At 32.4% G+C, this 15,677-nt stretch overlaps 1 protein-coding gene across 3 annotated transcripts; it reads right to left on the reverse strand.

Annotated features, from left to right (window-relative positions):
* Positions 1 to 277: 277 nt before the first annotated feature.
* Positions 278 to 14,680, reverse strand: LOC110115725 (SUN domain-containing protein 4). 3 transcript variants are annotated; one of them, XM_020849055.2, is made up of 5 exons: positions 14,497 to 14,680; positions 11,208 to 11,392; positions 1,918 to 3,197; positions 1,751 to 1,836; positions 278 to 604 (listed from the first exon to the last, which is right to left on the reverse strand). In XM_020849055.2, the coding sequence occupies exons 2-5, from the start codon at positions 11,368 to 11,370 to the stop codon at positions 376 to 378; spliced, it is 1,758 nt and encodes a 585-aa protein (XP_020704714.1). In that variant the 5' UTR covers positions 11,371 to 11,392; positions 14,497 to 14,680; the 3' UTR covers positions 278 to 375. The 3 variants fall into 3 exon arrangements, with proteins under 3 accessions (XP_020704714.1, XP_020704713.1, XP_020704711.1); XM_020849054.2 differs by lacking the exon at positions 14,497 to 14,680 and adding an exon at positions 11,632 to 11,916; XM_020849052.2 differs by lacking the exon at positions 14,497 to 14,680 and adding an exon at positions 11,491 to 11,916.
* Between the last annotated feature and the right edge of the window lie 997 nt (positions 14,681 to 15,677).

Here is a 15,677-nt window from a genome sequence, read left to right on the forward strand (position 1 = left end):
AAGTTGTTTTAAGAAGCATTAAAAAAGCCGTCCCAAATGAAGCCCGAGTCTTTGCAAACAAAACTAAAAATTAAAATCATAGTAAACTCACACATTAATTTAAGCTTCAATCAGTTACATAAGGCTTGCATTGGAACAAACTGACTTAAAAGGACCACAGCCAACCCAAACAAGGAAAAAAATGTTAGCTTTGAGCCAAAAGCAGATCGAAAGGTTTGCAGAAAAGACATCATTAGCCTAACAAAACAGATTCATTCAGAAAATTACAGGCCAAAAATTACGTCCAGAAGACAATGAAAACTCTCATATTATTATATGATAAATTGATAATTATTCCGAAGATTCGACAAACAACTTACTTGATACATCTGAAAGTCATATAATGAGGATAAAGATTATTACGCTGCTGCAAAATAGCAAGACAAGCCAAGCAGAACTCGTTCTACAAAATTTGTCAGAATCATGCATTCTACAAACAAAAATGAGCATGTTTATGAATAACTTACTCGTTGCTATACATCCAAAGATAAAACTTATTAATAGAACAACAGCACCCTTATTCTCCACATGGGCCTGGTGGTTCCGACTTATTTCGATCTCTGATCTGCAAATTATGCGCATAAAATCAGTTTTCAGAAAGGAGAGTTAACAATTATAATGTTAAATATGCAGGTATAACATTTCTTAATTCTACGGGAAGTTCATGATTAAGTATGACTAAAGCTGTAACAAATCGGAAAATAAGAAGAAATATATGGGCCTTAAATATTTTCTTTTTAAGTTAAACGCTACTTAAGGAACAGTTAAATATTAAAAAACAAATCTGCAAGCATAGAAGAAGTATTGTTATTTATTAAGCAAAACTTTGGAGATACAAGTGAGAACATAACTTCTTGGGGGTAAATTTGTGAGGTTAAGAAGATTGGAGGTAAATTTTATCCAGTTAAATGAAAATTATCTCAGGAGAATTCTGTGAAAATATAATATCTAAAAACTTTAGAAAAATATCAAGTATTGAGGAATAAAAAGTAATTAGTAGCCAAATTGAGTGTGACAAAATAAAATGATTAAGATGAGTAGGTAGTAAAATTACAAAGGATTAGCTTAAGATTAGTTATATTGGAAAAACAGTAAGATTAATATTTACAAAAGATATTAGGTGGCTTAGGAACATGTAACAAAAGGATAGAAGATGTACCATTAAGATGTGAAAGAGTTCAATTGGAAGAATTAAAAGAAAAAAAAAAAGGCTAGAAGAACATTACTAGACGTTGTGCGAACAATGAAAAAGCAAAATTGAGTTAAAATCTCAGGTAATACTCAATAAAAATGAATGAAGAATTAAATAAAATATATAAAGCCAAACCAACTTGCAATAAGGTTAATGATGATATGCAGCCATTTATGAAGAAAATCAAAGAATCCAACCAAGAAACTGGTGAGTTGCCAACAGGAAAGTAGTCGTGCTTACCAACTAAGAAATTATAACTAAAACAAGTTCTACCTACCATTAAATCCATCAGACTACATAAAAATTTGATCTACACAAAGAAAATGAATTAAATGAAGTTGAATACTAAGCTAAGCCAACCAAAATTTGTAGTATCTTATTCTATAACGAATAGTATGCCTGACTACAACTTTATATTCAATAACGAATATTATTCTATAATTTTCCTCCAACTGACTGTTTAGTTAGTGCAATTTTACATCCACGAAAGCTAATGAAAAGGCCAAGCGTAAGTCTGACCTGAGAACATCGTTCTCTTTGACTAACTTCTCAAACTGCAATGAAACTGCAAACTTCCATGAGAGGAGATCTTCAATCTTACTAGCCTGCCATACCAACAAAATTAAATAAGTGACTAATCATTAAAGATAGCATGAACAAAACTTAGTCGCATTGGATTTACATACAAAAATATCAATGTTTTTCTGAAGATTATCAAGTTCTAATCTGTTTTTCTCCAAAAGAGAATTCTTTGCGGCTATATCTTCATCCAATTCTTTAAAGATGTGTCCATATCTGCTATTTAGTTCCTCTATATACCGTTCTAAGATAGAGAAGTTCACATCAAATGATTGAACTTTCTGCATAAGTATTTTAAGAACGGTATCTCCCGGCATCCTTCCAACTTGTGATGGTCTGTTCTCAACTGAATCTAGTACATTAGTTTTTGATACCTCTGGCTTTGCCCTGGGGCTTTCACTCTTTGATTCATATTCAATCTCTGTAAGAGGTTCACTGTGCATATCATCCCCATCACTTGATTCTTGAATTGAAATCTTTTCAACATTTGGTTCTTCAGGTTCCAGTTTTTTGTTCTCAACAGGTATCCAATCTTCCAGCATTCTCTCAACTGCATCCACACCATAAACTTGTACAACACTCAACGTGCAATAGAATTCTGATCCGTAATGACTTAGCAGGTTAAATTTCAGGTATCTTGCCCACTTGGGCTCAGGAAGAACGAATCTCTGAGTATGCTTGACATTTTGAGCAGTGAAATTGCCAAGTTTGACCCAATTATCTGTTGGATAAACCAAACTGCTGGACAGTTCAAAATCTTTCAAGTTGGAAGAGTAATGCTCAAAGTTTGCAATCTCCAAACTGTCCACTAAAGTTTCCTCTGATAGCTCTATTACAACATATTTCTCCTCTGCTGAGCATGGATTACGAAGATACCTATCTGCATCTTTATCTAATATATTTGAAGCACCTTTAGCCTCCTTATTGAAGGCCAGAACCTTTGCACCCTTCGTAGCAGCTGCATAATTGTACTCTTTTCCACTGGGTTCAACTCGATGGAAAATAGTGTTTGGCTGGCTTGAGATGGAGCTTTCTTTGGCAATGAATGCTTTGTTTTTAAACTCATCTAACCCTGGAGGAGCAACCCGAGCAATTCTGCCATTCTTTTGTGAAGGACTTACCCAATCAGTCTTACCATTCAGATTGGAGATTTCTTTAATTGCAGGTTCTTTTCTAGGAGATGATGGATCGCTTGATGCAATTTTACCTCCAACATAAACTTCTTGGGTCTTCTTGACAGTTTGAGATCCAGAAAAAGGGATTTCCTGGATATCGTTATTAGAAGTTACTTCTAGTACTTCCAAAGAACCATCGGACTTGGAATCTGAACTAGATTCTGAAGCAACTACATGCCCATCAGACTCATCAACCACCTTGCCGAGGACATCTGGACATGTTTTAAGAAAAACTTTGTCAGTATTATAACTAAGGGGTTCACACAATGCAAGTTCTGCGCTCCGCACAACCCCCACTACATAAAAAAGGTAATCCAAAGTAACATTATTCATGATTTCATGTCAGCATGGCATCATTCGAACATTAGAAAATACCCTTCCTTATGAAGTAACTTTGTAGAGAATTGCTTTCAGTGAGCTGTTTGGTTCAATGTCTAAATAACATAGTGCATGCTTAGTTTGCTGTTATTTAACAAAATATAGTAATTGATATATCATTTGGTACACAAAATGAGGCAATCTAAATAACTACCAAAATGGCCATCATCTAATCCCATGTTCGTTAGGATACTGTAGCTTCTCCTCTTCTTGGGTTTCTATTCTACAATACTTCTTTTTGTTGGAAGACAAAATGTGCGTTGAACTACTTTCTGGGATAGTAATGCAATAATGCAATTTACTTGTCTTTTATTTCTAAACTTATCAAACTAGTCAGGCTGGTAAGTGCTTAAAAGTTGTTGTTAAGATCTTGGATTTGATTTCCGCATGCACCATAATAAACTCGGTCTAACAGACTTCAAATAAAAATAATTCATTAATCTTTACTGGTCCCGATCAACCCTTCATACCATCCTAAAAATTAACCCTAACTAACTTACAACCTCACCAAGGCTTTCACCATACCACCACAACCAAAAGTGTCTTTTCCCGTTAAGATCTTCCCACCAACACTTCTGTATACAGTTTTCATGTTTGCTCTTTAGCTGGTCACATCATTTGCATCACCTTATATTGGTCCACAATAGATCAAAATATCATATTGTCAACATCTCCACATGCAACTTTGTTGCCCTCATCGACAATTGCAACTTTGTTTCCCTAGCCAAGCATTTTGCTTGCATAGCTTCACGTAAGTTTAGTGATAGCTCCTTAACTGCTCCCATCAGGTGCATTGCTTCGTGCATCTTCAAAATCCACTCATCAGTTGATCACATCACTTGCATCTCCACATGCAACTCCAATGCCGACTCCATGACTAGTATATTGCAAGCATTATAACATACATGTGAATAGCGCAAAATTGTTATAGTTAATATTTAAAATTGCGTATTCGGGTATTGAGGCGTTTTTCATTCGTGAGGCGAAGCGTAAGCCTCAAGGCGTTTTGAGGCGTAAGCCTCAAAATCAAAAGATTGCGTGAACATAAAATGATAAATTTGTTATATTCTAATGAGTGAATAATATAAAACATAAAAAAACATAAGATATGAAGTGAAATAAAAGTATCTAAATAATAAGACAACGTGAAATATTGTTCAACTCAAAATTCTATCTTTCTGAAATCCCAGTATTCTTTTCATTAACATATAATTCCGATTTCCAAAAATAAATAGCAATAACATATCACATAAGAACTCATAAGTCATCAGCACTGTCATCAATAAGGGGTTCTTCATTTGAATCATTATTATGGTGAACTACTCTCTCCCCTTCCTCCTCTCCTATAGAGTCCAATGTCGGACATTTACTTCAAGATTTATGTAAGTTTTAATATATATAGCGTGAGGCGTAAGCCTCATGCCAGTGAGGCGAGGCTGGCCTCAATGCGGGCCTCAACCAAGTTGAGGCGCAAGCCTCATAAAAAAACTCGAGGCGTAAGCATTGAGGCGTTTTTTACTGGAATTGCGCAAAGGCGGGCCTCATATTGCGCAATTTTAAACCATGGTTATAGTCATGATTTAAAATTACACAATTAGATGCATGTCTAAGAGCACTTCTTTTAAAAAAGGCAATGAGCACATGCCTCATGATTGCCAGTAAGTGTATGATTCAATATGGGTGAGACACGCCTCACCATAATTTTGAAGAAGTGTAAGCCTAAAAGATTAGGGTTTAAACAATTTTTAAAAAATTTAATATAAAAACTTTAGATATATAATTAATCATATTTATGTTACCTAAATCAAATCGAACATGAAAAAAATCATATGGTCTCAAACTCATAGTCACACACCGTAGGACCCTCACACCAACCCCTACATTTTATGTATTGAAATTGGAATCATAAATACAATCATTGTTTAAAAATTTAATTAAAGATCTTAGTGATGTTTAGTGATTAAGAAAGAGGAACATGACTGAGATTGAAGAAAGATTGGGAGGATATTGATGTAACAAAGGATAAAGAAGGAAAGGGAAAAAAATTTAACTACAATGATTATTCTAATCAAGACTCTAAGAGATGAGTGTGGAGGATACTTTTGAATTCATATATTATGAAATTAGATTACTTATTTATGTTGAACCAAGAGTAGGAAAGACTTTTTATTTAGTGCCTCCATGTAGCTGCCATAATCAAAAATAAAAATTGAGGGTAACAAAATAAAATATATTTTTTAACTATTTTTTCATCAATCAAGAAAGTGGATAAAATAAAAAATAGGTTAATATAAAAGATTGAATCATAATAAAAAAGCATATAATTTCAATCCTCATTATTTACAATTAATTATTAGGCAGTAAAAGAGATGAATTATAATCAGAGAGATGCATGAGAAAAAAAACTACTACAGTTAAATGAATTGAAAGAGTTTATGTTGAATTAAGAGTTGTATTACTTTTAATGGTTCCTATTTGATTTTTTTATGAACTTACTATAGCATCTTACTTTGATATTAATATATTATTATTTTATATATTTAATTAATTTAATGATTTAAATCCGAGGCTTACACTTCAAAATACCTTTAGGCTTACACTTTAGCTCGCAAAACGAAAACACCTCAATATTAGATTGCATAATTTCAAACTTTAGTTAAAGCTCATAGCACAATGAGACACACCTATTGTGCTTTCACAAAGTTACAGAGGGACAAAATAATGTGAGCTATTTGTGTGATATGCTATTTTGTTGGTTCAATTACTTGACCATTTTTTATTATTTTGACTAGAGTAACATTACAAGAGGTAATGTTGTGTATAAAAGAATCTACAACATTCAAGATTGATCTATAGGAAAATAAACGTAACCTTCATTTAGGCCAAATATACCTCTAGATGACCTGAAAATCATGCTTTTAATGAAACAGATTATAAGTTAAGAGTAAACAAAGTGTTTATTATATTTAAGCCTAAGGTCTAATATTTAGCATTTTAACCTAATATTATACATTGCCATATTATGGTGGTATAATTCATTAATCTAATAATTTTCTTAATCATAATGGTCAATTTCCTAATATAATGGTCTTCCATTAAAATTCATATTTGATAAAGTAATCTTATGCTCTATTGATATTAATCGCGTTTTTTCCCCCCTAACATTCAAGTGGGTCATTTGTCTCGAGTTTACACTCTCCATCAAAATGTCGAGATCATCCAGCACGTTTTGAGAACCTCGATTATTCCAAAAGCTGATGATCGCATAAACATGACTCCACTTTTGTCCACAGTCACTTATTTGATAATGACTGAAAAGCCTTTTGATGAAGCCCAACTTATTATGGATTATATCTACAATCTTTTTTAAATTGGACTTCCACATCATAAGAGAAAGAAAAATGTGGCTTTAGGACATCTAGTTGCCTACATCCTAGAAAAGAAGTATAATATTATCAATCTTGATCCTCCTATTGAACTACCTATTTACTTTACTGATACCTCCTTTCGGATTGGGTGGGATCAGAGTTTTGAGATTGATGATTCAGAGGAAAAAGGGGAAGCTCCTATTCTAGCACCTGCATCTAACCAGAATTTCTACCAGGAAATGGACCAGCGCTTCGATAGATTGGAAACTCATTGTGATCAACGCTTTGATCATTGAGAATCACTTAAATCAGCAGGATGCAAGATATTATGAAGATATGGGTTGGATCCGTGGTCAATTTGACACGGTCAACACGAATGCAGCTATGATGAATAGTTACTTTTCAATGTTCAATCCACCACCTCCTCCAGATGAAGGCCCCTCTGATTTCTAGATGTACTTCTATGTTGTTGTTGCTTATGACTATCTGTGTTTGTTTTTTAGATGTATTTCTTTTGATTTCAGTATTTTCATATGTTAGTGTTTTCTTGTGTTAATATTATTTTTGTATGTGTTTGAAAAATCAATGAAATGTGATATGCTTTGTTATCATGTATTAATTTTTAATTCTTGAAATGTTTGTGTATTTAATGAAAAATCTTTTGTAGTTGATAAGTGAAATGGATTATCAATTACTTTGCTCTACAAATTAATTTCCTTACCAAATTTAATCTTTCAAAAATTTAAATTAAATTATGACTGGTGTAGACAAGGAGATCAATTTCATGTTCTTATAAACAAAAATATCTAAACTATAATTGTTGCAAGATTGATGTCTTATTATTTTTATTTTCTTTTTCAATATATTTATTTTTGTTATTAGTGGATTTGAATTTAGATTACTGATATTGGAAAGATCCAAAAAATAAAAATAAAAAATGCATAAAGCGTGCAAACATAGAAAAAATGCGCAATGGTTCACAAAGTGGAAAGAGGCATAAAATTAACCCAAATAAAAAAGATGCACAAAGTGTGTCATTAATATTAGAAAAGATACGCAATGTCGTCAATTGAAAGCATTTATAGTGTTCTTTCCTTTATCATCCAATCTCTAATCTAAATTCATCTAATTAGCAATCATATTCAATATTGAATTTGAACTTAACTAATCTTCATTTTGTCATTTTTATAATAATTATTTTTATTTAATTTGTCTAACATAAACAATGAACTTGGTTGAATTTTCTTATCTTAGCTGTTTTTTTATTTAAAATTTTGAAAATTTTCTTTTACGTTTACGAAATTAATATTGTATTTACAATTGATTTAAAATCATTTTCTTTTTTCAACTCTTTTGATTTATCTCTAAAAATATTTCATTTCAAGATGTTCTTCCCTTTTTATTGTAGTCAAAAGAGAGAGACATAATATTATTTTTTGTATTATGAATGTGTATAATTATTTGGTGTACTATGAATGTGTGATGTTATGTGATGTGATATATGTATATTTTGAATGTTTGAATATTCTTCGTGTTTTTGTTCGAGTTGGTGTTCGTGTGTTTCTGTTCAAGTTATTGTTCGAGTAGTTTTTCATTTTAGTAGTTGTTTTGTTTTTAGTAGTTGTTGTTTGTGTGTGTTTTTTTTTTTTATCTTCATGGGAACCCCTTAATTTAAATTGGTCATTTATTTAAGGGGAACTAAGGAGAAAATTTGTATTAAATGTTAACTCAAACAATAATTATTTTGTCATCATCAAAAAGGGGGAGAATGTTGCAACTTAATTTTCACAACTATGTTTTTATATCATGTGTTTTTGATGATTTCAAAATCTTATTATGTTGATTACTGTTTCTCCTAATATATATTGAAAATTTTGCTTTTGTTGTTTGTGTGTATTAATGTTTCAGGAAAATCATATTTCAGACTATTAAAAACTTCAAGAAAGATTAGATTAAAGTTTATTGTATTTGAAGTTTGTACTTTTATATTTTTCTTGAGTATGAGAGAATGTAATTATAATTGGGTAACCGTGCAGTCGTGCACACACACAATGGGGGAGTGTAAAAATTTGTAATTTTTTAAAACTAATCGTGCTATACGATTTTGGATCGTACGAGATGATTTAATCTGATTGTTCCTCCAAAAAGCAGTTAATTGAACCACGCTTGAAAATTTCCTAAGTACTATTCGTACTGTACAAAGTTACATTCGTACAGACGATGTCCAGAGTACGAAATTTGTGTTTATCTTTCGTCCATACGAACAAGTGAATTTTTTGAACTGTTCGTATTGTACGAACTTGGGTTCGTACAGACGCTTCCTTAGTACGAAATGGATTTGACCATTTTTTTCCATACGAATAGGTGAATTTTTTGAACTATTCGTACTGTGCGAACTTTGGTTCATACAAACGACTTCCACAATACGAAATGGACTCGACCATTTTCATACCAAACGAAGCATAATTCAATTAACACAGATCGTACTGTACAATTTTGGATTCGTATAGACGACTTACAGTGCACAAAATCAGTTTGTACACAATCGTACCTGATGAATCTGTTCAATTTTGAACTGATCGTACTGTACGATGTCAATTCGTACACAGGTCAATCAGAGTATGAAATTGATTCGTACAGGATCATACGAACGAATTTTATATTGATCGTACGCATGATGTGCAGTCGTACTGTACGATCATGGACGGTCAAATTGAAATTTTCAGTTTTATGGACGATTTTTCATGTCTTTCATATATAAGGTCCTAAAAACTAACTGTGAACGTATGCTTCTTCATTTTTTTCTTGGAGAGCAAGTGTGAGAGTGCTTTGGGGAGAGTGTTTGAGAGTATGGAAAGATATCTTGCAAGTTGAATTTGTGAAGGGTTCACAAGGTTGCCCAAAGGTGAGGATCTCTTTGTAAGTTTTGTCAATTCTCTTCCTTCTTTGAAGTCGCTCGAGAGAAAATCTTTGGAGAATATTCAATTCTCTGCCAACACCGAGAATGTGTGAAAAGACAATGGTTCTCTATCGACTCCAAGAGGGTGTGAAAGGACGATGCTTTTCTTCCTGACACTAGGAGGGTGTGAAAGGATGACGATTCTCTGCCGACATCAGGATGGTGTGAAAGGACGATGGTTCTCTACCGCACCGAGGATTGGTAGAAGAGAGGTTAATTGTACAAGCTTATTCGTCTTGCTGTGTGAGCAAAAAGAGAGTCACTTTGGTAATAGTGCAATATCTGAAGAGAGAGTCTTCAGGGAGTGTACGTAGGTCTAGTTGGACCGAACCACTATAAATTTCTGTGTTCTTTTATTTTTATTTACCTCGTTTTTATTTTTGTGGTTGAAAATTTTAATTTGATAAAACTTTTATTGTGCTTAAAATTATAAGAACGGTTTTCTAATATACCAAAAAAAATTTTAAATTACCAATTCACCCCCTCTTGGTTAGCCTTGGGACAATTGCTTTATGTCTAACAACTTATATGGACTTTCAGTATTCTCTTCACTCTAAAATTTAGTTAGCAAGCAGACCTACTTAAAAGACAACTCTGGAAATTTCATGGTGTTAATGTTTAAGAAATTCAACATATGTGCTAAACTAGACAAACCATAAGCATGTAGAGGAACATTTGTTTACTTGTAAATAGACAACACATGTTAGAAAACGATTATACATTTGCTAGGTTCTATCATTTGGTTGAAAATAATTTGAAATTAAGATTAATTTTATATAACATAAATCCATTAGATGTGATCATTAACTTTGACATAGAAAGTGAAAATTAAAACATCACTTTCTAATGTTTTCCATAATCATGCATAGACCCCATGAGAAACTAAGTTCATAAATGAAGGAGGGTGCTCAAATAGAGGACAATTCATATCACAATCTGCCATGAATTAGTTCACAAAGAGTTCATCAAATGAGGTAAGGAAGACAACATAAAGAAAGGAATAATGATGGATTGCCTTTAAGCATAAAAAATGAGAGCAAGATTTTTTTTTTTCTTCTTGCATTTCTTCTGGTAATAGAATAAACATAGAGAATAGTATAAAATGTTTGCTCATAAGAGGGCTTCATGATCCATATTTAGGCACTAAGATTGGAACAACAGGCATGAAGATGAACTGTGAAAGAATATCCAATGAACAGCACTTCACTCTGTGAATTTAGATGCTTAGAATGGCACAACGCTGTTTGATGCAAGTGTTACATGTATTGAAACATTAAAACCAAACAACACAAATCAAGCTACTTTTGAGAGAAAATTTAAGCCTAAGCCCTCCTCATTGATCAAGGCGAACTTTGAAACATAGATCTGTTGTATAGCAAAGCATTTGCTTAACCCCCAAGCTATCAGGAAAAAGCAAGGTGACTTTGTTCAATAGGTTATACAGAATGGCAGTATTAGGAAGCATGATAAATTAAATATGCAGAAAAAGGTAAATTAACCCGAAGCATTAAATTTACCTATATAACTATCTCCGTGATTGATCAAGAAGCTGAGAACAAAGATAACACCCCATAAAAGGAATAACAGAGATGCCTTGATATACAGATGCCTGTTCCCCGAGATTCTAATAGCACCGGAAGCAACTCTTCTCTGCAGAAGAGCTTTACGTGATTTTTGCATTGATCATTAATCCAGCTCACAGCTGCAGCCCATGAGACAAACAATGAACTTTTTGCAGAAATTAATAAGTAGCATAATTTATAACTTCATTGCCAATAAACTTTATAGGAATTCAAGTACAGATCGGAATATCTTCCTCCACTGGATCTGAACACTCTGAGGAGCTGTTTGTGAGCGGCTTTTAAGCAGGATTTAGAGTGAATCCTTCCAAGAATTTTCGAGGACGAGCTCCGGCGTCGCTAAAGGATGCAAGATCGTTACCTTCACGCGAGATCCGGTAGTGACTTCCAATCCTACAGGAACAACGTCGTCGAAGGAGGCGAACACGCTTCCTCTAGCGACTCTTTCAAACTCTACTTCAAGCGAAGCAGGCGAAGCGGAAGAATTGGGGAAGAGAGAAGTAAACCCTAGACAGGTCTAGGGCAACATGAAGAGGAAGAGCATGGACAAGGATCAAAGAGGAGAAATTATAGAAATAGATAGGCAATGGCGGCACAGGAATACCGCCTACCCTTTCCCAACTCCGTTCTACTCTACTCTTTTGTATTTTTTAAGGGCTACAATAATAGTATCTAATCTAATCTAAGAAAATAATTATTGACCGGATAATAAGAGAATTAATATTAATTAATTATAAGTAATAATTTTTTGAGATATTAATTTTTTAGTTTTCTTCTATCGTATAGCTTATAATTGATATTTCAGCCTTTATTTAGAAGTTAAAGTTTAAATAATATTTTTTTATTATGTTAATATTTATTAATTAGTAATTAATAGAGATATTAATATATGATTTAATTTATCTAATTATTATTGATAAACTTTTTTAATTAAAATTAGTAATATTCAATCAAAATAAATTACTCTTATAATTTACTATTAATTATAAATATGATAAAAACAATATCAAACCTTATTCCCATTACATGAGGTCGGTAACATGATCTTATTTCTTCCAGCTTCAAGAATTAGGGTTTTTTTTAATTAATGCTAATCTAAAATTTTAATAAATTTATTCTGCATTGGATATTATTTTATGAACAAACAAAAGAGTGCTGCATCAATTAATTTATGATGATTGCTTCTGATTGCTTCCGTGTGTGATGATAACTTAATCAATGGTATTTCGTATGCTAAAAGATTATATTCACTGATTTAGATTTCTATTAGTGGCATCTTCTACAATTTTTTTTTTTACTCGAAACAATCTCCTCAAGCATTGTTATTGTGATTTCTAAAAGTTCTTTCAATTATTTTCTATAATAATAGATAGGGGTGTCAATTTGGCTCAACGGGTCGGGTTCGGGTCGAACCGGGAACTATTCGGGTCAACCCGAACCCGACCCGACACAAATGACCCGGGGATGATCCAAAATTACTAGTTTTCGGGTCAAAAATCGGGTCAATCTCGGTTTTTCGGGTCAAAAACGGTCAAAAACAGGTCAATCTCGGGTTTTCGGGTCAAAGATGAGTTTTCGTGTACTTTCAGGTCAATTTCGGATCAATTTCGGGTTGCTGGGTCAACCCGAACCCGACCCAATTTTTAAAACAGATTGATTTGTTGAACCCGAACCCGACCCGTTTCAGGTTCGGGTTGATCCGGGTAAAATCCGAGTCGGGTTCTGGTCGTGTCAAAAATTGACACCCCTAATAATAGAAGGAGAATTGATGTTTTATTTGAGATAACTTTTTGACGACTTGTGTGTTTAGAAAATCAATGAGCATTAAAGTTTCGTTTGTGATAGTATTCTTACTGTTTTTTAAAAAAATTTTGAAGTACAAAAATAAAAAAACAATATTATTAGTTATTTTTTTCCAAAATAATATTAGCTTTCTCATGCACAGTTGACAGTCAAAATATTAAAATCATATATCTTACTATTAAAAATATTTTTATTAATATTTTTAAATGCTCTCATCTAATCTTAGGACATTAATTTATTTTATTTTTCATATTCCTCTCAATTTCAAAATCCAAAATTAATAAGTAATGTCATATACACAAACTTTTACTCGAAATAACTTTACAATTTTTAGAATCTAATGATCTAGTTTTTCTTAAAAGAAAATAATCAATTTGAATTTTACTAAATATATTCTTATAAATGATAAAATACTCATCTTTTTCTGAAATAAAATATTAACAATTACAAAATCATAAGCTAGAACAAAATCTAATATAGTCCTACCACCTCAATTAGCCGCTTTGAATCCATAGCCACCACGAATATTTTTTAAATCTTTTACCACTCTACCAACATGTTCATTTAATGCTTCGTTTAGGACGGCTTTTTGCTGCTTCTTAAAGCGGCTTTCTAGTACAAATTTTTTAATTTTGTACTAGAAAGCCGCTTTAAGAAACAGTAAAAAAATCATCTCAAACGAAGCCTAAATCTTCTCCAATAAAAACCATTTTTTTCAATTTGTATCATTTGTATCAATTCTTTTAAGTCATTTTAAAATTTTAATTTTGAACATATATCCAAACATATTTGCACATCATAATCATTTATAATGTTAATAATCTTAACATCAACAACAATCTCTAAATTCACAATTTTATCTTCAATTTCATTAATTTATATAACATTAATTAGATGTAACATCTATCATACCAAACTGTTGTTAGGATTTAACTTTGATTTACTTAATCCAGATTTACAGGAATGGTTAAATCCTATTCGACTTAAATCCCCTTGCAGCCAAACAGCCTCTAAACAAAATGAAATCTGATATCTTCAACTATTGCAATTAAGCAAGGAAATACCTTCTCAATCTTTGTGCGCGCAAAAACCACAAAAAAATTGAAACCAAGAATGCTATATGGATTACAAACAGGGGACACAGAAAAAACGCTTGGCATCCTTTTTTCAATCTCAGAACCCTATTACCCTTCACAAAATCTAATTCAAGCAAAAAAAAAGGTAAAACCAATGCCCACCAAACCCTTGGAATCTACTGGCAAAACCAATAATCTTTCAAAATCGACTAATTATATAAAAGATTTTGTCACGATCGAGAAGCACAAATCATGAATCGAAACGGACAGAAAAAAACTCCCGAAGAAGAAAAAGAAAGATCGAAAAGTTTCGAAATAGATCTAAAGAAGGCCGATGGACTGCTCACCTGGCCCCAATCTGTGTCGCGAGAGCGCAAATCAGATGAAGCAACAGCTCGCGATCGATCAACTATGCCAGTGCTGTAGAGAAACTGCGCTTACTCAATATCAATTCCGGATCAAACTCCCGTAGATTTCTCAGAGTTATCACATTGTTAATGTACTTTATAGTCGGTATTCTTATCTTTTTATTTTTAACGCATGTATGCTTATTCATCTCTTCGACATGAAGCTTTTTCATTTCAGAGTCTTTATTTTTTAAGGACATTTATGTTAATTAAGTAAATTCATAATCACATCGAATCCTAAGTTTCTTAGTTGGTAGTAAAAATTCTCAAACAAAGATCAAGATGAGTTGTATCTTCATTTCAAACCTTGTTCAAGTTATATGAAGATGCATTTTTATTTTATTTTTCTTACAGCTGCATGAAAAATTATCTAGTATGTCATAAATAATTAATTTAAATTATTTTAAACTCAAAAAATGCTTTGGAAAGATATATATATATATATATATCATAACCTTGAATATGAAATTAATGATACTTAATATAGATTATTAAGGCTAAATACTTGATCAAATGTCATTTTAATCCTTCGAGGTCGTATATAGTTCTTCCTTGAATTTAGCTATCATAATTAGTACGAGACTTACAATTTTGTTATCTGAACACATTAGGAAATGATATTTTTACCTCCTTAGGTGATATATCATTCATAATGATGTGTTCCACTTCAAAACTTAATTTCTAGATATTAAAATTTTCACAAGGAAATTTAGATCCAATTTATTTGCATCCTTCTAAAGCAAAGCAAAGAATTTTTTTTTGAACTCAATAGTGTTGAGAGAATTCTTTAGAAGAGCTTTGTGAGAGCTTTATCTTCTTGAGAGATCATGGAGTTTTGTGATGAAGTGGGGGAGAAGGTGTGAGTGAGATAGAAGCAGTGTGAGGGGATTTCATGTTTTTCTCTAAGGAAGCTTCTACCTATGTTCCTCTATGTTTTCATTGATCTTGAGGTAAGCATCAAGGGGAAAAGTATTCAAGGTAAAAGATCATAGGTTCTTTATCTCACCAGTAGGGTGAATAGGATTCTAAGTTCTCTAACTCACTAGGAGGGGGAAAAGGATTCAGTTCCTCAACTACATCGCGGAAGGGTGTAAGTGATTTTGTAAGGGCTTCTCCATCTT

This window comes from Dendrobium catenatum, unplaced genomic scaffold, assembly GCF_001605985.2.
Source record: "Dendrobium catenatum unplaced genomic scaffold, ASM160598v2 fragScaff_scaffold_306, whole genome shotgun sequence".
NCBI lineage: Eukaryota > Viridiplantae > Streptophyta > Magnoliopsida > Asparagales > Orchidaceae > Dendrobium > Dendrobium catenatum.

Bases quoted from the DNA above. Each gene is read 5' to 3' on its own strand.
- LOC110115725 (XM_020849055.2), bottom strand. From the start codon at position 11,370: ATGCAAAAATCACGTAAAGCTCTTCTGCAGAGAAGAGTTGCTTCCGGT. The intron at 3,198-11,207 runs GTAAATTTAATG...AAACATGTCCAG, and splicing joins TCACGGAGATAGTTATATAG to ATGTCCTCGGCAAGGTGGTT. The intron at 1,837-1,917 runs GTATGTAAATCC...TTGGTATGGCAG, and splicing joins AGAAAAACATTGATATTTTT to GCTAGTAAGATTGAAGATCT.